This window comes from Trachemys scripta, chromosome 3, assembly GCF_013100865.1.
Source record: "Trachemys scripta elegans isolate TJP31775 chromosome 3, CAS_Tse_1.0, whole genome shotgun sequence".
Taxonomy (NCBI): domain Eukaryota; kingdom Metazoa; phylum Chordata; order Testudines; family Emydidae; genus Trachemys; species Trachemys scripta.
In genome coordinates, this window is record NC_048300.1 from 66,564,986 (window position 1) to 66,587,512 (window position 22,527).

General features: G+C 41.8%; 1 protein-coding gene across 1 annotated transcript; it reads left to right on the plus strand.

Annotated features, from left to right (window-relative positions):
- Positions 1-3: 3 nt before the first annotated feature.
- On the plus strand, positions 4-22,311 carry TFB2M (transcription factor B2, mitochondrial). The gene is made up of 8 exons (XM_034764984.1): positions 4-468; positions 7,668-7,756; positions 8,772-8,925; positions 9,371-9,519; positions 12,081-12,170; positions 13,827-13,889; positions 15,376-15,527; positions 20,496-22,311. Exons 1-8 carry the CDS (start codon positions 126-128, stop codon positions 20,680-20,682), a joined length of 1,227 nt encoding a protein of 408 aa, XP_034620875.1. The 5' UTR covers positions 4-125; the 3' UTR covers positions 20,683-22,311.
- The last annotated feature ends 216 nt before the right edge of the window (positions 22,312-22,527 follow it).

Genomic DNA, 22,527 nt, shown 5'->3' on the forward strand with positions numbered 1-22,527 from the left:
GGACCGTGTACCACCTCCTGCTGGCGGAAGCGGAAGTGACGTGCCCCTGGCGCTTGCGTCCTGCCCTGTTTACTGGCCGAGAAGGTCACCCACGTGGGGGTGCGGCTCAGACTCGGTGCGCGGAGATGCTGGGCGCGTTGCTGTCTCCGGGGCTCACCGGGCGGCGCTCGGTGCTGGCGGCTCTGGGGGTCGCGGCCGCCGCGCTCCGGCCCTTGCTGTGTGGCCTCCCCGGCTGCCGAGCTCCCCGGCGCGGCCTGGGCCAGGAGCCGCGGCAGCACCCGGACTCCCGGCTCCAGCTGCGGCTCCCGGAGGCGGCCGAGGCGGCGCGGCTGGTCCTGGAGAGGGCCCGGTCCTCCCCGCCGCTGCGCAGGTTCATCGCCTGCCCCGACCTGGCCCGCGCCGTGCACGCGAGCCTGGAGTGTGGCCCGGCCCGTGGCCCCGAGCCCGTCGTCCTGGAGTGCGAGCCGGGTAAGCGCCCGGCCCTGCAGCGCCAGTGTAGCACCACAAAGTGCTCCCCTCCCCTTTTGCTACTGGGAGCGGTTTCTGCCACGCAGCGTAGCAGTTTGGTAAACACTCCCGGTCTGCTTCCTCTGGGGGGGGGGGATGGTTGCAAAACGGGAGGGATGGGGTTGTGGTGGAAAACACTCCCGGTCTGCTTCCTGTGGGGGGATGGTTGCAAAACGGGAGGGATGGGGTTGTGGTGGAAAACACTCCCGGTCTGCTTCCTCTGGGAGGATGGTTGCGAAACGGGAGGGATGGGGTTTGTGGTTGAAAACACTCACAGTCTGCTCCCTCCTGGCTAATGTGCCAAATTGATCTATTGCATGATTGAGGCATGCTGTTTCACTTTTTTTTGTGTGAATCCGTGAAAAGGGATTTTTTTTACTTTACTCTTCCAATTTGCATCATATACAAAGCAATTTTTGGGGCCCCTTCCATTAAAAAAAAGTTGCAATACTCTAGTAACATGTATTTGGAAATGTAAAAAATAACCGGTGAAATACATTCAAAAATTAATTTGTAATAATTTGAAAGTACACTAAATCCAACATTTGAAAACATTAAATGCTTTAATGGGATGTAGACATTTGCAGTTACATAATGGGCTCTCGCTGGGTGATGGTGATGGTTGGTGCAAAAGGGCTGTCGCTGCCTGGGGGTGGTCTACAAGGACCCCTAGGTCCTTCTCCTCTTCCGTTACTTCTAACCAATGCGTCCCCATCTTGTAACTAAAATTATTGTTAGTCATCCCCAAATGCATCACCTTACACTTTTCACTATTAAATTTCATCCTATTTCTGATACTCCAATTCACAAGCTCATTCAAGTCTCCCTGCAGAATATCCCTATCCTCCTCCGAATTTACAACGCCTCCCACCTTCGTATCATCCGCAAACTTTATCAGCCCACCCCTGCAATCGGTTCCGAGGTCAGTTATAAATAGATTGAATAAAATGGGTCCCAAAACTGAACCTTGAGGCACTCCACTAGTAACCTCCCTCCAACCTGACAGTTCACCCTTCAATACGACCCGCTGCAGTCTCCCCATTAACCAATTCCTTATCCACCTCTGGATTTTCATATCAATCACCATGTTTTTCAGTTTAACCAATAATTCCTCATGGGGTACAGTATCAAACGCTTTACTGAAATCCAGGTATATTAGGTCCACCGCATTTCCCTTATCTAATAAGTCCGTTACTTTCTCAAAGAAGGAGATCAGATTCGTTTGGCACGATCTGCCCTTCGTAAAACCATGTTGTAATTTATCGCAATTGCCATTAACCTCCAGGTCCTCAACTAGTTTCTCTTTCAGAATTTTCTCTAGCACCTTGCACACTACAGATGTTAAACTAACAGGCCTATAGTTACCCGGATCACTTTTTTTCCCTTTCTTGAAAATAGGAACCACATTAGCTATTCTCCAGTCTAACGGGACCACCCCCGAGTTTACAGATTCATTAAATATTATCGCTAATGGGCCTGCTATTTCCCGCGCCAATTCCTTGAATATTCTCGGATGAAGATCGTCCGGTCCTCCCGACCTAGCCCCATTAAGGTGTTCGAGTTTTGTTTCTACCTCGGATACGGTAATCCCCCATCCTGAATGCCCCTCTGAAATGGTGCTAGTAACCCTAATACCTTCATTGGCCTCATTAAACACCAATGCAAAATATTCATTGAGATATTGCGCCATGCCTAGATTATCTTTAATCTCCTCTCCGGCAATAGTCTTCAGTGGTTCCACTTCTTCTTTCTTTGCTTTCTTCCTATTTATATGGCTGTAAAACCTCTTACTATTGCTTTTAATTCCCCTCGCTAGGTCCAACTCTACACGGCCTTTGGCCTTTCTCACTCTATGTCTACATTCTCTGACTTCACTAAGGTAAGTTTCCTTGCTGATCACTCCCCTCTTCCAGTCTTTGTACGCTTTCTGTTTTTTGCTAATCGCCCCTTTGAGTCGGTCGCTCATCCAGCTCAGTCTAAATCTCTTGCTTAGTAATCTTTTTCCCTTTTTTGGGATACAGGCCTCTGACAGCTCATGCATCTTTAACTTGAAGTAATCCCAGGCTTCTTCTGCCTTTAGATCCATTAATATGTTTGCCCAATCCACTTCCCTTACCAGTCCCCTTAATTTGTTAAAATTGGCCTTTTTAAAATTATAAACCCTAGTCTTTGACTTAATTCTGTTACTCCTTCCATTTAGTTTAAACCGAATTAGCTCATGATCACTGGAGCCCAAATTGTCCCCTACTATCACTTCCTCAACGAGGTCCTCACTACTTACCAGAATCAAACCTAAACCGCCCCCCCCCCCCGTCGGTTCAGCTACCACTTGATGAAGGAATTGATCAGCAAGCACATCTAGGAACATCTGAGTCCTATTATTGCTACTAGCGTTTGTTCCCCAATCTATATCCGGGAAGTTAAAGTCCCCCATAATTATACAGTTTCTATTAGTATTTACTTCTCTAAACACATTAAATAGTTCCTTATCCATATCCTGGGTCGATCCCGGCGGTCTATAGCACACCCCAAGCACTATCCCCGGAGAGGCTCTAGTAGTCCTTTTACCCAGTGTGAGTATTGCCCAGACGGACTCTGTGTTATCTATTCCATCGACTATTATTTCTTTACAGCTTATTTCACTATTGACATACAATGCCCCCCCCACCTTTACCTTTGTCCCGGTCTTTCCTAAACAGCGCATACCCCTCCATACCTGTGTTCCAGTCGTGACTGCCAGCCTGGCTGATTGCACCCCCAAGGGCCAGAGTTATCCTGCCCCAGGACAAGCTGTGGCTGCGCTGCCGGCTCAGCCTGGCAGACACAGTCACCTCCCATCAGGGCCGGGTATTGTGGCTGGGGGTTAGGGTGTGGGAGAGTAGGTCTCTAGTGGGTCTGGGGGGGTGCTGTGCAGTGAGGGGTGGGAAGATCTGTGTGTGTTGGGGCACTGGGAAGTGTGCAGGGGTCTGGGTGGGGCACTGTGCAGTTGTGGCAGTGGGGCGGTGGGGGGCACTGGGCAGTGAGGGAATCTGCGGGGGGGCTCTGGGCGGGGAGGGGCAGGGCACTGTGCAGTTGTCGGAGGGCTGTGGGGGGTCTACAGCTAGGGGGCACTGGGCAGTGAGAGGATCTGGGGGGGTTCAGAGTGGTCTGTGGGAGGGCACTGGGCATGGGGATTTGTGGGGGTCTTTTCACGTATTCACACACAAAAACGTGAAACAGTGCGCCTCAATTGACCAATAGAGATCAATTTGGCACATTAGCCAGGAGGAAGCAGACCGTGAGTGTTTTTGACCACAAACCCCATCCAAAGGTAAAGTCATTGGAAATAAGGAAGGCGGAAGCCAGTGGAAAAAATGGAAGGGGCCACTCTGGTATGACCTTCGGCTCAGGGGCATGCTAGCCAGGAGGAAGCAGATCGATGAAAGGGGCCACTCTGGTCTCACCTTGGGCTCAGGGGCATGCTCCGTACCCCCAAAGCTTACCTCCCTTTTCACGGACTCACACACAAATACGTGAAACAGCGCGCCTCAATCGTACAATAGATCAATTTGTCACATTAGCCAGGAGGAAGCAGATCGACCAAAGGGGCCACTCTGGTATCACCCTTGGGGTCATGGGCCGCCCCGAAGGGGAAGAAGCATGATGGGAGCACAGGGCCGGGCTGGCCAGTGTGCGTCTGGCAGCTCCCGGTTTGTAAACAGTGCCATTGTACTGGGCTGGGTGGAGCAGGATTGTTCCTGCCGTGCCATGACCCATCTCCCATTGCCCCCGGCTAGCCCGTCGCTCTGAGGACTCTGCCCCCCATGCCCCATGTCCCCATTTCCCCCCTGGGGGACCACAAATATGTTTAGCACCAGGCCCACAAAAAGTTAATCCATCCCTTTTTGGGGTGCAGGCTCTGGGATGGAGTTGGGGTGCAGGAGGGTTGCAGGCTATAGGTAGTTTGGGTAGTTTGAGTGAGGGGTGCAGGCTCTGACCTGGGGCATGGGATTGGGGTACAGGAGGGGGTGCAGACATGTGGGCTCTGGGAGGGAGTTAGCAACTCAGCACGTTATATAAGAGAAATGAACTGCAGTGATTTCATATAGGCATAGAAACTGATAGAAGACACTTTTACATATTCAAAATGTGAGAGGCAGAGTTGGAGGGAGGGGGTGTCTGTACAATATTTCACCGCATTCAGTCTCCTGGCTGGATCAGTAACGTAGCCGTGTACAGGGCTGCCCAGAGGATTCAGGGGGCCTGGGTCAAAGCAATTTTGGGGGCCCCTTCCATAAAAACAGTTGCAATACTATAGTAACATGTATTTTGAAATGTAAAAAATAACCAGTGACATACATTCAAAAATTAATTTGTAATAATTTGAAAATACATGAAATACATTATTTAAAAACATTCAATGCTTTAATGGTATGTATACATTTGCAATTACATAATGGGCTGTTGCTGGGTGATGGTGATGGTTAGGATGGGGTCGGGGGGGAGGGCCCACACCTTACCATGGCGCTTACCCCCTCTCCTGGAGCCTCAGTGTGCTGCGACCAGGAGCGGCCCCGGACCGCGTTGGAGCCACTGCGCTGCAGTGCGCCAGGGCCGCTCCCGGACGCGGCACGCTGAGACACCGGGGGAAGACGGAGGCGGGGGCAGCCTCCGACATATTCGTGGGGGCCCCTGCAAAAAATTGCCCCACTTGGCCCCCCCCGTCTGGGCGGCCCTGGCCCTGCAACACTTGTATAGGATAGAGAGGAGCTGCGTTGATTAAGCTTTGACAGGCTAGGAATTGGAGGCCTGTGCCTTTAAGACCCCAGCCCCAGGAACCCGTCCCCTGCTCCGAGGCTGACATGCAGCGTCCCTGTGAGAACAAAAAAACAGCCTCTGCCCCCCCACACCCCTAGATTAGCGAGCACAGTGGGTGGCTCATCCCACGGGGTCACTGTTCCCCCCCCTCCCCCTCCCTAAACGGGGGTTTTGTACCCGCACGGGGTCTGGCAGTGTCTCCCCTCCCCCGCTTAACCCCGGCTCTCACCCCCCACCACCGATTTTTGCCCTTCAGCCCCTCTTCTGCCGCTAGCTACATTAGCTTGAATCCCCCAGGCCAGTAAAATTCTGCCCCCTGCTCAGACCCTGACAGCCCCCCCGCTGCGATTTGCCCCCCTTAATCCTTTTAAACCCCCCCAAAGAGGAGGTAGCAAATCGTTAGCAGAAGTAAGGGCAGAGAGAGGGCAGAGAGAGGGCAGTGGTAGCCAAACGGGAGCGGGAGCACTTTGTGTGGCTACACCGTCACGGACCCGCTGCGCCGGGGCAGACCTCGCCCTCTTGCGCCGCGGCTGGTGCCGATGGGACCCTACTTTCCCAGCGGGAGGGGCGGCTGGGGTCGCTGAGGAGGGGGCTGGGAAACTCAGCTTGTCTAAGTGCTGCTTAAAAACCTGTCGGTGTCTGCGGCAGGCAGGCTGGGTTTGAACCTTTAAAACGTGTCGGCTGGGCCTCGTTAGCTCTGGAGGAGCCACCTCGAGACATGGCCCCAGCCTGGCAGGGAAAGCCAAGGGGTTAGTCTGGGAACGGGGCAACTGCGCTCCAGCTCTTTTATTGTTAGGGCCCTGACCGCATCTGATGCTGGGTAGGAGCCGCTGTGTTAAGGGGATAGTTGGACTTGGTGGCTCATGGTCCTGGGGGATTAGATGAAGGGAAACCTTGTAAATGTTCACACGTAAATATGAACTTAATATTTTTGGAAGGACCTAATCAAAACGACATAAAACATAATGCTGGGAATAAAGAGTGAAGTGGTGGGTCTTGTCCAGTGTCTTCAGAATTGGTCTAATATTCTGGGGCTAGGTTGGCAGTCTGCACAGCCTGAAAAGTCAGTGCATAGAACTTAAATTTTACTGCAAGTCTCTGCAAAATTGGCTTTAAGCTCTGGTACTTGAAGAGGGATAAAGAAATTATCAGACTTCATTAATAGTAGCTTTAATGCTAGAAAGCTCCGTTTCAGTAATGCGACAATATCTTGCATCGTTGCTGGAAGGTTATGACTCACAACTTCAAGATCTACACCATGATATGGGCTCATATTAAGTGCTGACACTGCAGTGCAATAGTGGGGTGCTGTGTCCTAATGGTTGTTCTTTGCATGTGATGTTACAATCAGGTCCTGCCTGCTCTGTCCAATTGGAGCCCTTATGGAAATAAGTTAGTGCCTGATGCTGCCCCACTGATGTGAAAGGGAGCTTTACCATTGGCTTTGCTGGCATTACCTTTCCCTGTTCTGCACATTTTCTAAATATTTCAAACCAAACTCAGAACAGAGTATCTAAAGTGTAGGGCTGATGGCATTACCACATGGGGGAAAACGTTGAAAGGTTAGGGATTGCTGATGCCTCATTAGTTATTTTTCCTCACCAGTCCATTTAATAAAAGAAAAAGTAATTTTGAATATGCATAAACAGTTAAATGGAATTAATTTTGATTCAGTTATTATTTTGGTATTGTATATTATGTTGCCTATAAGCCAGGGATCGGCAACCTTTGGCACGCGACTCGCCAGGGTAAACCCCTTGGTGGGCCGGACCGGTTTGCTTACCTGCCGCGTCCGCAGGTTTGGCCAATTGCGGCTCCCACTGGCTGCAGTTCGCTGCTCCAGGCCTATGCTACATTTCATCATAGAAACGTTTTTGACTGAACTACATACACACCTTTTATTTCAAAAACTTTGTCTTATCACAAGTCCAGCAAATATGGTCTTAGTGTATCCACACTACCTTTTTCTTCACATTACAACCACACAGTTCTCAGTTGCTGCTCAGCTGCTAAACAGTAGTAATGCGGATCATGACTGAAGGTCCATTTAGACTGTCAGAGCTTGAAGAAAAAATTGTAGAACAACTGTAGAGATCTCGAGAAATGTGGGAGATGGTGTCTGACTACTATCTAAAGGTCTTATGCTGCAAAAAATTTGCACACATGCTTAACTTTACTCACATGTTTCAGACATAGGGCATAATTCTTTATCTAATCTCTCCCAACCCCCTTCTCCCCCCCCCCCCCCCCCCCCCAATATTTAGGTAAACTTATTTTTCTCCTTCTTGAAAGGCGTGTGTGTCAGTTATGTCCTTTGGGAGTCAATTTTAAATGATAGAGCTAAACAGTGATGATTTTTCCAGGTCCTGGAGTCTTGACCCGGACACTACTCAATGCAGGTGCCCGAGTGGTAGCTCTGGAGAGTGACAGAGCTTTCCTTCCAGATTTACAGGTATGTTTTTTTGTAAGGGTATCCGAAATTTGCAATGAGATAGGAAAATGAGAAATTAAATTAAAATCACACATCTGTTTGAATTTTTTTACATGTTACAAGTAACACCTAAGATAGATATAAGTTAAAGATGGTAGGAAAACATCTTTTTCTTTTTTTAATTTGTTTACTTTGCACACTTGATAGCACTTTGCCTTTCACTGTTTCTCGTATATAGCCAATCAGTTTCTCCTGTTTGTGCAGGATATCAAGTTGAGGTCTCTCTAAACAAGGACGTACATAGATTTGTGGCTAATAATCACCTAAATGATCTTGACTGTGTTTTTAAGCAAGATGTTTTCATGTGGCCTTCAGAAGCTTCTACAAATATTCTTAGCTACTTTCAGTAATTATTTTACCTGATTAAACCTTTATCCTGGATCCTGCAGTTGACCCCAGGCTTGTAGATTCTTGGGCCCATGATTTTAGTGGAGCTTTGCATGGACCTGGAGGTCTACAGATTTGGAGCTTTTTTTGCTGTTTTGGAGAGACTGAGATTTGGGAGGCAAGATTCCTGCTTGTTTCCAGCTCAGCTATCGACTTGGCATGAGCAACTTACTCAACTTCTTTGTGTATCTTCATTTTTAGTTGTTGTTTTTCATCTAGGTGTTAAGAGACTTAATTTACAATTACAAATTGCTGTGGGCTCTTCAGATGAATATGGCTAATCAAACGTTTTTAAAAACTTACCAAAAGTTACACAAGGTTAATAATGCATTCTATAATTCCAGTTGAGCAAATGCTAAATATGTAAAAAATACATCTGCCTTGCATCATAAAAGTAGCTGGCCTATATGCAACATTTCAGTAGCTAGCTCTGTGAGCAGTGTTTGTTATTTTTAACTAGTATTTACAGAATCTGTTTATTTTAAAGATAATTCATTGAGGTGTTTTGTTTTCGGATGGAAAAATACATAGGATGTGTCCAAATTATTGGTAGTGAAAACTTAAATTTTAACTTCACCATTGCTTTCAGTCTCTGGAGAACAGCCTACATGGACAATTAGAAGTTGTTTATTGTGACTTCTTCAGATTGGACCCTTTGGGCTGTGGATCTATGAAACCACCTGCTATGTACTCTGAGAAACTTTTTGAAAATTTGGGCATCTTGACAGTTCCTTGGACAGCAGGTAAATTGAAAATCAACCTAAAGTTGGGGGTACGTAATTGAGGCCTCAGAGGCAGTTTGGCAAGTGTTTGCTTAATTTTGTATAAAGCGGATTGGAGTAATCTATCTTCTTTAATACAGATTATAGATCATAGATACTACATGCCCAGTAGGTAATCCTCAATTTTACTTAAGTAGTCTGGCATTTTAGTAAGAGGTAAAACTGTGTATGGTGGGATATGTAGTTTCAATTGTTTGCACCTCTTTAATGAAGATTCAGACAGACACAAACTGCATTCAGTGGTGGGCCATACTGTAAGCCATACCTGAGCAACAACAAAATTTGTAAATACATTCAGGTTAAAATAATGCTTGCTCTCGTGTTTGTAACTTACACTTTAGTTTTGTTGAGGTTGTGCAGTACATATTTGAAAATTCAAAAATACCTTTGCTCATTTTCAAAACAGATGTTCCTGTAAAAATTATTGGATTCCTTCCCCAAAAAAAGGAAAGAAACACTCTTTGGAAGCTTATCTTTGTCATGTATGAACGCAGTTCCATATACAGATATGGAAGAATAGAACTGAACATGTTTGTTAGTGAAAAAGAGTACAAGGTATGTTTAAGTACAAGAGATTTCACTGATTAATAAAGAGAAGCTGATGCTTCATTGAAAACTCTAGAACATTCTGTTTAGAGGCATTTTGTCCATGTGTTGCTTTAAAAATGTTCTTCCTTTTATTTACTTAAGGATATTTTCTAACAAAATGGAGAGAGGCTGTCTCTCTGCTGCTTGCTCCTCCTGAAGGAAAGTTTGTCTGTAATAACACAGCTTGTTTTAAAGGAAATGAGTGTCACAAATTAGAGTGCTCTTTATGTGAGGGACAGTCAGTAGAAGTAGATATATTGAAGACATGCTAGTGCCTGATGGAAAACCAACACTTCTGTTGTATATTTTTTAATGCGATAACAGTAGTTCCCAGATGTTTTCATGCTGTGACTCCCTTTAGGATCACCTCTGTTGATGCAGCCCCCTCCCCTGGTGCTTAGTATTTAGATTGGCTTTGCACAAATGAACACTCTGTCTTAACAGTCTACTTTGAAAACTATTGGGGAGTGGGGTTGACTACCAGAACAAAAGAAAGGGATGGGCAACTGGTGGCCTGGGGCCACATCCAGCCTGGCATCATTTTATTTGGCCTGCCACCCTGCGTGCTGGAAGAGAGGGATCTAGTGAAGCCCCCTCTCGCCAAAGTCTTAGCAATTGCCCAAAGTTCTGTAAGTCACAGGGCGAGAACTGGGGAGCGTGGCCCAACGCCTTTTAAGCCAGTGGTTCTCAAACTTTTGTACTGGTGACCCCTTTCACATAGCAAGCCTCTGTGTGCAACCCCCCTTTTAAATTAAAAACACTTCTTTACATATTTAACACCGTTATAAATGCTGGAGGAAAAGTGGGGTTTGGGGTGGAGGCTGCCAGCTCGCGACCCCCCCATGTAATAATCTCGTGACCTCCTGAGGAGTCCCGACCCCCAGTTTGAGAACCTCTATTTTAAGCAGTGGTCCTGTACTAAATCAGTATGGCTGCTGCCAGAGTGGCCTGGAGCATTGCTCTGGCTGCATGGTCGTATTGCCGCTGAAATTTGACTGGCTTCCCCTCTGTACAAACAGAGGTGCGGCTCAGCAATATGGTGTTGCAGCCCCTGGCACACAGGGAGTCTGTTCCTGTACGGCAGCGTGCAGGGGAGTCCACCAAAAATTCAACTACTGGTGGCACCAGCTCATGCGCTTTGGGGTACGAGAGAAGAGTCCCTGTTTGAGGGACTTGAAAGGGGGGGTGACACAAGCATGGGCTGGAACTTGTCCCTGGCAAGGTGGGGGAACACCAGAATTTGCCTTCCCTCCAAGAAATATCTGAATTGGCGCCACTGCTCATGCTCTTCCAGGGAGCATCTAAGCAAAAGTAATATATATTCTTTCAGTGGGGACCATGTTCCACTGGGAGACCTGCATCTGTGATTTTCATCTTTTTACAAACAAAACCCACTAAATCTTGATATTTATATCAGGTATTTCTGTAAATATTAGGATTTCTAGGTGTACCTATGTTTATCCCGTATGTTTCTAAATACTTAATTTGTATTCACTTGTACAATAAGAGGTTCAAATACCACTAAATTTGCAGTTCAGCAGTGATTTTCTTTAATGATAAAATAATTGGCAAAAAGGGCAGCCCATTTCTTTTAGTGTCACCACTATGGTGTTACTTCCTTACACTAATTTTACCACTCTCTTTGTGCAATTTCTGTAACCTCCTCCCCCCCAAAAAATGTCCCCCTCACCCTGATATGAGCTGAATGCCGGTCTTGGATAAATACTGTTGGAATCTACTTCCCTAGGTAGGGGCACATCTAGCTCCATTTTTTTTTTTTCAATTGATCATTGTGTCAAATCATGTTATATCTATACTTAAAAATGAAATCACTCCATAATAGATGCATGCACGTCTGTCTTTGCTCAGTTCAGGAATAACTGAAATGTTGGGGGTTTTTTTTTCCTTTCTGGAAGTTGTTTGACATGTAGTATTGAATTGAATTGCCAGGTTTCTTATGAAGGTGCCTTAGAAAACCTTTTTGGCATTTATACAATCCACCATCTGGAGCTGTTTTAACAGATTGGCTGCGTGATCCTCTTTCTTGGGCATGGTACTAGCTTTAATGTAAAAATGAAATCTATGCAATAACAGTAACATATCCCAAATTTGGGTAATCCTTTGGTTCTTGTAGAGGTAGAGTAAATGAGTGAGTATTTTCTTGTTCTTTCATAAGACTTTTTTGCTCTCTTAGTAAAGAGGTTAATATAGACATTCTTACGCAGTTTAAGTAGGTAATTTTAAATATTAAAATATTGTACAAAATAAAGTGGTTTTATGGTGGAATCTGTGTTTCTAATGTGTTCATCTGGCAGGGAGGCCTAAAATAATGTGTGGTGCATATTGTGTGAGGTCTAAGCTTGAGCTTGGACTGGAGTTTAAGTGAGTGGGGCTTGAAATTTTAGTCTTAACTTTGAATTTGCTGGCTCTTGAGAACTTAAGTCTAATCTTTCCAGTCACATTTATGAGGATTTTGGAGTGAATGGATACAGAAATAATCTAATTTTTCAACTTTGTTTTTCTGCCAGGTATTGACTGCAAAACCAGGTGAACTAAGGAGTTATCAAGCATTAAGTGTGCTATGGCAAACTGCCTGTGAAATTCAGCTTCTCCACATGGTGAGTATTTTGTACTGTCTATTATCATTACTGAGCTAAATGGTTTTTATAGTAAACAATGAAATTTTCTAAAACACTACATATTTTTGGTTTTCGGTGTTGAAAATGCTTTTATAAGGGTATCGTTATAGTCAATGATCTGTCAACATTTTCTTTAGAACTTTCTGTCTTCAGAATTTGTGACATAAAATGTACTTGTTCACTCTTACCCCAGAATTTTTTTTTACTCAAATATGATTGAAATGTTAACAATTATTTTTAGTTTAGGTCTAAAACTAGGGTTTTTAAATTTAGAACATCTCTTTTCTAAATTAGAAACAAGAAACTCAGCAGTGTTAAACTATGGACAGGTTGGTTTAAAAAAAAAACAACCCAACAAATGCAGCTTTAAAATGGGTTCTACTATTTAAAAAGTTCTACTAGGCTTATTTATTTAAAGTCCCCGGGACACTTTGAATTTCTTGACAGAAGCAATTTTGTGTTTCAGGCTTTTAGAGATTGGCTGAATGCTTTTTTCAGTATTTATTGAAAGGTTTAGGTTGGCATCAAGTGAATAGAAATAACGCTCCTACTTTGTGGGCTGATTGAAGTGTGTTCCAACTCCTGCTGACTCAAACCCCTGACCCACACTGATTCTTTCTGTTCTGTTCCACTCTCCTCACCCCTAAAAGACTGGCACCGGCTAACCCATTTGCCTTTTATAGCAGCAAGTCTGTTTCCCACTTGTAGCCAAGGCATGGTACCGTAATTCATTTGACTCTGGCTTGTGCTTTGACTGAAGGATTGAGGGGTAGAAAAGGGGATTCAGGCACCAGGGAGGAGGGATGATCTTGTGGTTGGAGCTTGGCATTGGGACCTAGAAGATCTGGGTTCAGTTCCTGCCTCTGCTACAGATTGTGAACTTGTTCAAGGTCATTCAGATCTTTGTGCTTCACTTCCCATCTGTAAAATGGAAATATTTCTGACCTACATCACAGGGGCTGTGACCATACAGTAATAAATGTTTGGGAGATGCTCAGATACAATAGTGATAGGGGCCAGATAAGTACTTAGACAGAACCCATTGGCAGAGAGGTGCATCAGGCACTGTGCACAAGAGAGTGTAAGATGGGTGGACATGAAGGACCCAATCCAGGATGAACAAGCAGTAGGCAGCTGTAGACAGAACTATAGCATATATGAATTGGCAGTTGCTTGACATACAAGGGATTCATGCTGAAATTAAGCCAATACAAACGTTCATGTATAATTTTGGCTGTAAAAGACCATATTTCAAAAGGTGGGAAGAACTTGGAAATCTGGAGCTATTTTCTGGAGAAATAATTCTTTTGTCCACAGTTTTGCAGCTTAAGGCCCAATTCAGGAAGGTTACTTAAATAGGTGCCTAACTTTAAGCACTCAAGTAGTTCCACTGAAGTAAATAGGGCTACTCACATCCTTAAGGTTAGGTACATGCTTAAGTAACTTCCTGAATCTGGGCCATTGTACTCTTTTAAAATACTTTAATTCATGTTTTTATTTTCAATATATTCAGCCCATTTTAGATCAAGTTTTAGAAACAAGTACGTTTTTGTGTAATAATTGGAAAAAGACTTAAAAAAAATTATGAAGCCATGACAAAATATTTTAAACTTTAACTTTTTTTTTCCCTCCCAGGAACCTTGGTCTTCATTTTTGACTAATTCAAAAACCAGGGGACTTGCAATACCGAAGAGCACGGTAAGATCAACACTTATGGTCTGTTTCGTTAGAGATGCTGTCAGACAATTTAGGGCTCAAATTTTAGATTTTGGAGGTTTTAATTGCATTACAAATTTTGATAAGAAAATTAATAAATTCCCTTTATTTAATTGAAATTTTTTTTTATTTAAATATTCCCTTTCATTATAGGAATGGATTTGTGATTTATAAACAAAAGTCAAACTGAACCCAACTAGTATCTTTTTATTAACCAAGGTGACAGAAATGCAGAAGACAGAATAAATGGGAAAAGAAGAAAATGAGACTTTTTGAAGGGACAATTGGGTTAAGGATCATCTCATTTAAAAATATATTTTGTTACCTGCTAGTAATAACGCTTTAGATTAGTAAAACAGAATTGGAAAAAAAAAATCAAAATCCACTTTTGCTTCTAATGTTTTGTGTAATATTTGTACTTCACGCAGGTTGGATGATGAAAATAGACTGTTTAGTTGCAAATTCATGTTCTCATGCTAGCACAATGATGCAAAATTTGGGCTATAGATATAATAGTTTAAATTGCCAGGGACAATGTTTAAATTGAAACAAAATCCTGAAGTTTAAAAAAAATGAAGGCATTTCTATCAATTTTTATAGAACTTTGGTATTAAAACTCAGCAGTATATTACATTACCCAATGATGTCTCTTTTTAATCTAAGATTTTAGCAATAAAACCCATAAAGGTCTCGGGTTTTGGTGATACTGAATGTTACTTTAAATTTTTTGATTATATCATATTTGACAGCTTTATAGACTCATCAAATGTCACCATAATTATAGTATAGGTCATATGAAGTGACACTTTAAGTGATGGCTGCACACCAAATGGATTGCATAAGATACGTTAAGACCACTTCATAGAGTCAGGGGAATTAGAGATGGAAAAGATCTATTGGCTCATATATCTGTTTCTGCCAGTACAAAACTATCTTTATCTTTTAAGGGTAAAAAGAAGTTCTTCATACACCTCTCAGATCAGAGGACAGTCTTAACAAATGTTACACCACAGTATTCCATATTTGTCCAAAAGACAGATAATTAATATGAGTTAGATTCAGATTTTTCAAGGCCAGAAAGGACCATTATGATTATTTAATGTAACATCCTGCATAACACAGGCCAAAATAACCTCATCTGAAAATTTCTTCATCAAGCCTACAACTTATGTTTGAGCTATAGCATATCTTTTAGAAAAATAGCCAGTCTTGATTTAGAGACTCAAAGTGATGTAATATCCACCGTGTAATTACTTTCAGGGTTTTAAAATGGTTAATTACCTTCATTGTTTAAAAAATTATTTTTAGTCTGTATTTATCTAGCTTCAGCTGCCAACCCGTTGGATCTCATTATGCCTTTTTCTGCTAACTAAAAGAGTGGTTTACTTTAAGAAGTCTTTCCCTGTGATTTAAAGAAATACATTCTTAACTATGACCTTTTTTCATTAACTTTTTGTTGTTGTTGCAGCTGCTGCCAAACGACCACTTATGTTTAGTACGAATGACCCCACGGAGGAATTTATTTACAGGTGGCATGACAACCACAAATTCGTCTACCTTTATTCTTATGGTAAAACAGTGTCTTGCTAAACGCAAGTCTAAACTAATTGATAGACTTAAGTAAGTATATGGAAAAGTTATATTACAATTTTTCACCAGACAAATGACAGAAGGTTCAGGACAATTTAGTAGTGTTTTGTTCTTGAAGGATTATTCTTTACAGTCCAGATACAGTTTAGTAGTCCTTTAATTCTATACAAATACATACAGAATAAGTTTACAGTTGCTCAAAATACTATGTGATTGGAAATGAAGATTTTGGCAACAAATTAAAAATCACTCTGCCATTTGTGGGGCTGAGTAATGGCATACTGTAAATATTTATTTTTTAAATGCAGACATACTTGCCAGTATTTTTTTCTTACATAAAAATATTCTTATGCATGTTTGCAAAATGCATTTGAGAATACAAAGTTGCATGTCAAAATCAGCATTGCCAACCCACAGCTCTGTAGCTGGATATTTTTTAACACATGAAACTATATAATGGAACTAGTTTAGAAGAGAGGTAGCCGTGTTAGTCTGGATCTGTAAAAAGCAACAAAGAGTCCTGTGGCACCTTTAAGATTAACAGATGTATTGGAGCATAATCTTTCATGGGTGAATGCCCACTTCGTCAGATGCATGCATGCATGCTTATGCTCCAATACATCTGTTAGTCTTAAAGGTGCCACAGGACTCTCTGTTGCTAGTTTAGAAGAGGGGTTTGTGTGTTGGTTCTAAAAGAGAACAGGAGATAAAGTAGTCTGGAAATTATTAAATTTTATAAATTGTGCTAGCTTCTTGCATGTTAAAAGATTTTCTTCTCTGTCGATTTATTAACAAGGTTCTTTACCTGGCTTTGTTTCTGTAAATGCTCTTTAAAATATTCAGGTTTCCCATTATATTTTTGGGTTTGTATATAGATCTGAATTTCAACAAGACATTCTACATAATGCTGCAGTAAAATACTTTAGAAAAGTAATTAGCTAAAAATATTGTACTGTGGTGTGCAGGCATGCACTAGTCCCTGAACCACAGGCTGGAGCCAACAGTGGGGTAAAATTGAGGAGGTCCTGCCCTGCCCTAGGGCTGGGCTATATAAACAGGAAGAGGGAGCTCAGAGAGAGGGAAGTGGAAGCCATGCAGGCTGTGGTCGGTGATGGGTTCTTTCCTCTCAGGTTCTAGGAGACTAGTCCAATTAGTGTGTGGGAACAGAAGCAGGATTCAGAAGTGAGGGCCTTATGAACTGTTTGTTTGAATTGCTCCTGTCCTGAGCCTTATTAGAAGAGGATATGCTCTTCTGTTAATTTGTGATGGCGACTCTGTGCCCCTGGCTTTTAAAGAGAATCTGCTGCTGTTAAGCAGGTGAATGAAGGTGGGCACTCCCACAGTGCAACACTGGGCTGCAATGGGGCAGACAGGGACTGTCCCACCTTTACATATGGATTAAAAACTGTATCCCTGATAATGGGGCTGTCAATTAATCGCACTGTTAAACCATAATAGAATACCATTTATTTAAATATTTTGGAATGTTTTCTGCATTTTCAAATATATTGATTTCAATTACAATACAAAGTGTACAGTGCTCACTTTATATTCATTATATTACAAATATTTGCACTGTAAAAAAACAAAAGAAATAGTATTTTTCAATTCACCTAATACAAGTACTGTAGTGAAATCTCTTTATCATGAAAGTTGAACTTACAAATGTAGAATTATGTACAAAAAAACTGCATTCAAAAACAACACTGTGTAAAATTTTAGAGCCTGCAAGTCCACTCAGTCCTATTTCTTGTTCAGCCAATTGCTCAGACAAACAAGTTTGTTTACATTTGCAGGAGATAATGCTGCCCGCTTCTTATTTACAATATCACCTGAAAGTGAGAACAGGCATTTGCATGGCACTGTTGTAGCTGGCATTGCAAGATATTTACATGCCAGATGCGCTAAAGCAGGGGTTCTCAGACCTTTGTACTGGTAACCCCTTTCACACAGCAAGCCTCTGAGTGTGACCCCCTCTTATACATTGAAAACACTTTTTAATATATTTAATACCATTATAAATGCTGGAGGCAAAGCGGGGTTTGTGGTGGAGGGTGACAGCTCGCAACCCCCCATGTAATAACCTTGCGACCCTCTGAGGGGTCCCGATCCCCAGTTTGAGAACCCCTGCGCTAAAGATTCATATGTCCCTTCTTACTTCAACCACCATTCCAGGGGACATGCGTCTAGGCTCATGACGGGTTCTGCTCAATAACAATCCAAAGCAGTGCAGACCGACGCATGTTCTTTTTCATTATCTGAGTCAGATGCCACCAGTAAGAGGTTGATTTTCTTTTTTGGTGGTTTGGGTTCTGTAGTTTCTGCATTGGAGTGCTGCTTTTTTAAGACTTCTGAAAGCATGCTCCACACCTTGTCCCTCTCAGATTTTGGAAGGGACTTCAGATTCTTAACCTTAGGTCGAGTGCTGTAGCTATGTTTAGAAATCTCACTTTGGTACCTTCTTTACATTTTGTCAAATCTGCAGCGAAAGTGTTCTTAAAATGAACAACGTGCTGAGTCATCATCTGAGACTACTATAACATGAAATATATGGCAGATTGCGGGTAAAACACCGAGCAGGAGACATACAATTCTCCCCCAAGAAGCTCAGTCACACATTATTTTTTTTAATTAGCGTCATCAACATGGAAGTGTGTCCTCTGGAATGGTGGCCGAAGCTAAAAGGGGCATACGAATGTTTAGCATATCTGGCATGTAAATACCTCACAATGCCATGAAAATGCCCATTCTCACTTTTTGGTGATGCTATAAATAAGAAGAGGGCAGCATTATCTCCTGTAAATGTAATCAAACTTGTTTGTCTTAGCGATTGGCTGAACAAGAAGTAGGACTGAGTGGACTTGTAGGCTCTGAAGTTTTACATTGTTTTGTTTTTGAGTGCAGTTATGTAACAAAAATCTACATTTTTAAGTTGCACTTTCACCACAAAGATTGTTCTACTGTACTTGAATGACGTGAATTGAAAAATACTATTTCATTTATCATTTTTACAGTGCAAATATTTATGATAAATAATATACACTTTGATTTCAATTACAGCACAGAATACAATATATATGAAAATGCAGAAAAACATTCAAAATATTTAATACATTTTAATTGGTATTCTATTGTTTAACACTGCGATTAAACTGTGATTAATTTTTTAAATCATGATTAATTTTTTTGAATTAATCGCGTGAGTTAACTGCGATTAATCGACAGCCCTAGTAATCATTAATGGTATAGTGTCCTAATGGGAAAATGTGTCAAGTTACATTATGCAGAGTGCAGGAGGGATGCCAATTCTAATAGCGTTTCTGTTAGTTAGAGGGAACCTAGTGTAAACTGAATCACAAAAGGCTAGTAAACCCAGAACAATCAAACTCACAGTGCAACGTAGAGAAGTTGGACTGTTGAGCTGCAACTAGCAAAATAACCACCAATTTTAGGCTGATCATACAGCAACAACTCTATTAGTGTTGCTCAACCTTATAACTCCTTTTTCAGGTGAAATTTGGTTCGTATGTTCTCGCTCAGGGAATAAATAAAAATGGCTGTTTTTAAGCACAGGCAGACTAGGATAAGATGTTTCTCTAAACAAAATTTGGTAGTGTTTTTGTTGTTGTAACAGCTCTAAGCCCTCAGTAGGAGGTGATGGAAACTTGAAGTTTGGTAGGGACATAGTCCCTAGGTCATAGATATGCCTTTCAGTGCTTAGGTGAAAATTGGTTTTGATCTGAATAAGTTATGGCTTTTAAAAAGTAATTCACATGTGTACACTGTTTTTAAAATAAATCTGCCAGCATTACATTTGCACGTCACATGCATGTGTGGTTTAGCTGAGAGGAAACTTCCTTTGAATAGCTGCTCTCGCTATTCCATTTGATTTATGTATACATGCAGCATAAAGCTGAGTAGAAATTGAGTTTAATATGTACAAAATACCAAAATCAAAAGCAGACTAAATAAAACAGTGTTGAAAATAGATTGCACAGTGCAGTGGGTCAGACTGGACGCCCTAAAGTGGTTTTCTACTATCTAATTTATAAATTAAGCTTTTAAATTATTTGTCAATTTTGCCTACCAATATTTTTTTAGCCCCTCACTGTAAGACATTCAGGCTTTCTTATCCACTGTTACTCCATTTACTCCCTGTGGTGTGGTTATTAGTGTTCTCTTTCCATTCATGGGAAATGAATGCTCCCTCAGAAGAACCAGCCTCTGGTTAACTATTCCAATAAATAAACTGTTTTTTCTTTCATTTGTTGCCAGTGGTTTGTAGTCAATCTGCCGGTGGGTGGATAATCCCCCCGGCAATATGCTAATGAAGTTCTATAACTCATTCAGCAAGACTGGTATAAAAGAGTATCATAGATTCCTTTCTTGTCGATTGTCAAATTGACAGTGTGTTTACTTTCCACTAGTTGCTAATGCCAGAATCTGTAGCTGGCCTTGTGTTTCTTAATTTGCAGCTACTGTGAATTAATAAACGTACTTTTTCCTTGCCTTGAAAATAAATGCAGTCAAGATATCTGTAGGAAATGTTCAAGGCCTAAATTTGATAGCAGTGACATAATATGAGTGGGAGAGATAGTGGGTACAGTAAAACAGATCACCTCATGTAGTGGGGAAAAGGGAGGTGTAATTAAACCCTTCAGACTGTCTCACCCTCATAACAAACATGCCTTTCATTGTCCCCAGACATTGGAATCTAAACCCATTCATGCCCTAGGTTCTGTATTATTTCAGTTGTACAATGAATGGAGGGAAAAATTCACCATCTGAAAAGTTTGTGATTAAACTCATGAATTTAATGGACAGAGGCCCCTATCGTCAGCATTCACAGAAAACAATTGGTGTCACAGGAGGGAATTCTTGACAGCCTGAAATTGAGTAAGAATTAATAGTGCCCAGTGTTGCATCTTACTGTTGTTTTCTTTTTAACTGAAAGAAATGCTAAAACATGACTTTTTTTTGTAATGTCTTGTGTTTCAGCTCATGGAGTCCAGGCAGTGGGAGTAAACTGTTAAGAGAGCTAGAAATACCGGAAAACATTATAACAGGCAATTTGTACCCAGAAGAATACAGACGCCTTTTTGAAGCTATGGAACACTCTAAAGAATTTAGTCAAAGCTGGCTCTATGATGAAGTCTTGGAAAATAACAGGAACATAAATTTCTAAATCTAAACCTGCTGGTTTTGAAACAAATTATTTGTTTCAGTGACTATATTGTGATGCAAATAATAAGAAATGGGCTCAAAATCTTAGAAGTCCATCAGTAAAGATTATGTTGTCCCCTGCACAAATCAGAAGATAAAAGTCGCATGAGATGCAACAGCCTGTCTACACAGGGGAAAAAAACTGTTTAAACCATGTGTAGGCATGGCAGTTAACAGGTTGTTCTGTGTGCATGGGATTGAAGTCAAACGTTGCATCTTCTCCAGCAGCATAATGGCAACTGTTGTTGCTCTTGGAAATATGGCATAAAATGTACTGCGGTTTTTGCTACTCTACTGTATATTTGTTATATTTTAAATAGTATGAGACCAAATACTTGTGCATTTTGGATTTGGGTGTCAGAATACTTAATTATTATGATTAACTCTTTCACAGTGCCCCAAAATGTTTATATCCTTTACAAATATAAGACCTATTTTCCTTCTCCCTGGCCTAAGGAATATAGTCTAAAATTGACATGATACAATAATGGTTACGAACAAAGGGGTGAGGAAAAATGGGAGAGTGGAAAACAACAGTAGAATAATATGGGTACTCAGGTTAGTTATATGTATTTCTTGTTTTAATGTATGCTCTGCATTATATGTCTACTAGAGCTGGTGTGGTGGGGAGAGAGGAATATTCATAGTAATTTTTAAAAATTGAAATTTCAAAATTCAGAAGACATTGATCACTCTTCTACATACCCTGCCTTCCATTCACATGCATATAGTCTTTGCTATCTTATTTGCATCTAAAATTTTTCCACCAGACCTTTGAACATTGTATAAACTATGAAAATTCTCTTCCCCACAACCTATGCCCTTTATATAATATGTAAAATGTGTGTAAATTATATGTATATAAGCACAACCCACTAAAATTTTATTCCTAGCCAGAGTACTTGTTTACACTCTCCTCAGCCATTATTCTCCCTCATTAACTAACTCTTTCCTATTTCCCCTGTACATTTGATGGTGGGGGGTGGGAGGTGTCAAGGAGTGTTCCTCTAAGTGTCCAGGTACAAGACAACAGCCTATCTGTTAAGTATAGGCTTGGGTAGCTCAGATACTGGGAAGTTGTGCTGCTTCAGTCTCTGCTAATGGAGAAGTGTGTCTTCATTCTCCAGGAGGGATGGTAGGAAGCACTGGCTGGGCCATTATCCCTGCCCTACTACTGCTGTCCCTGCTACCGGAGATAATCTGCGGACAATCTTTTGCAATACAAGACAGAAGGACTGTTTCATGTAATCTCCGTTCCCTCCTACAACATTAGCTATGTCCTGGAGTAATTCTTGCATATTGGGATTATCTTCCCATTCACCTTTCCTGACTGTTAGATATTATACGAATTTGTATTTACAAGATGATCACCATTGCTGAGTTAGCATATAACAGGAGCAATTTAATTTCTACTGTATCAGTAACAGGTGATAACTGAATGTTCTTGCTGATACAGCCAGCCAGCAAAAGATAATATCGTAGCTCCTCCTGTGCATTTTTTCTCGGGCATCAAATGCCTGGTTCTTGTTGCAGCAAGATATCTGCACTAAATCAAGATGCTAAAGAATAAAGGGGAGACTGTCATTATAAAGTGACTGATTTACCTGTGTTACTGATAACACTAAAATATGTGAGCAGTGAATTGGAAAAAAAATAATTTACTGTCACTCTTAATGCTATTTGTTTACAAAACAATAAGGCAGTGCACACACTCCAGGAGTCAGTACATGGTATAGTGGTTGGAGCAGGGGATTGGAAATTAGGAGATTTGAGTTCTGGTTCTGCTATTAACTCTGACCTTGGGCAC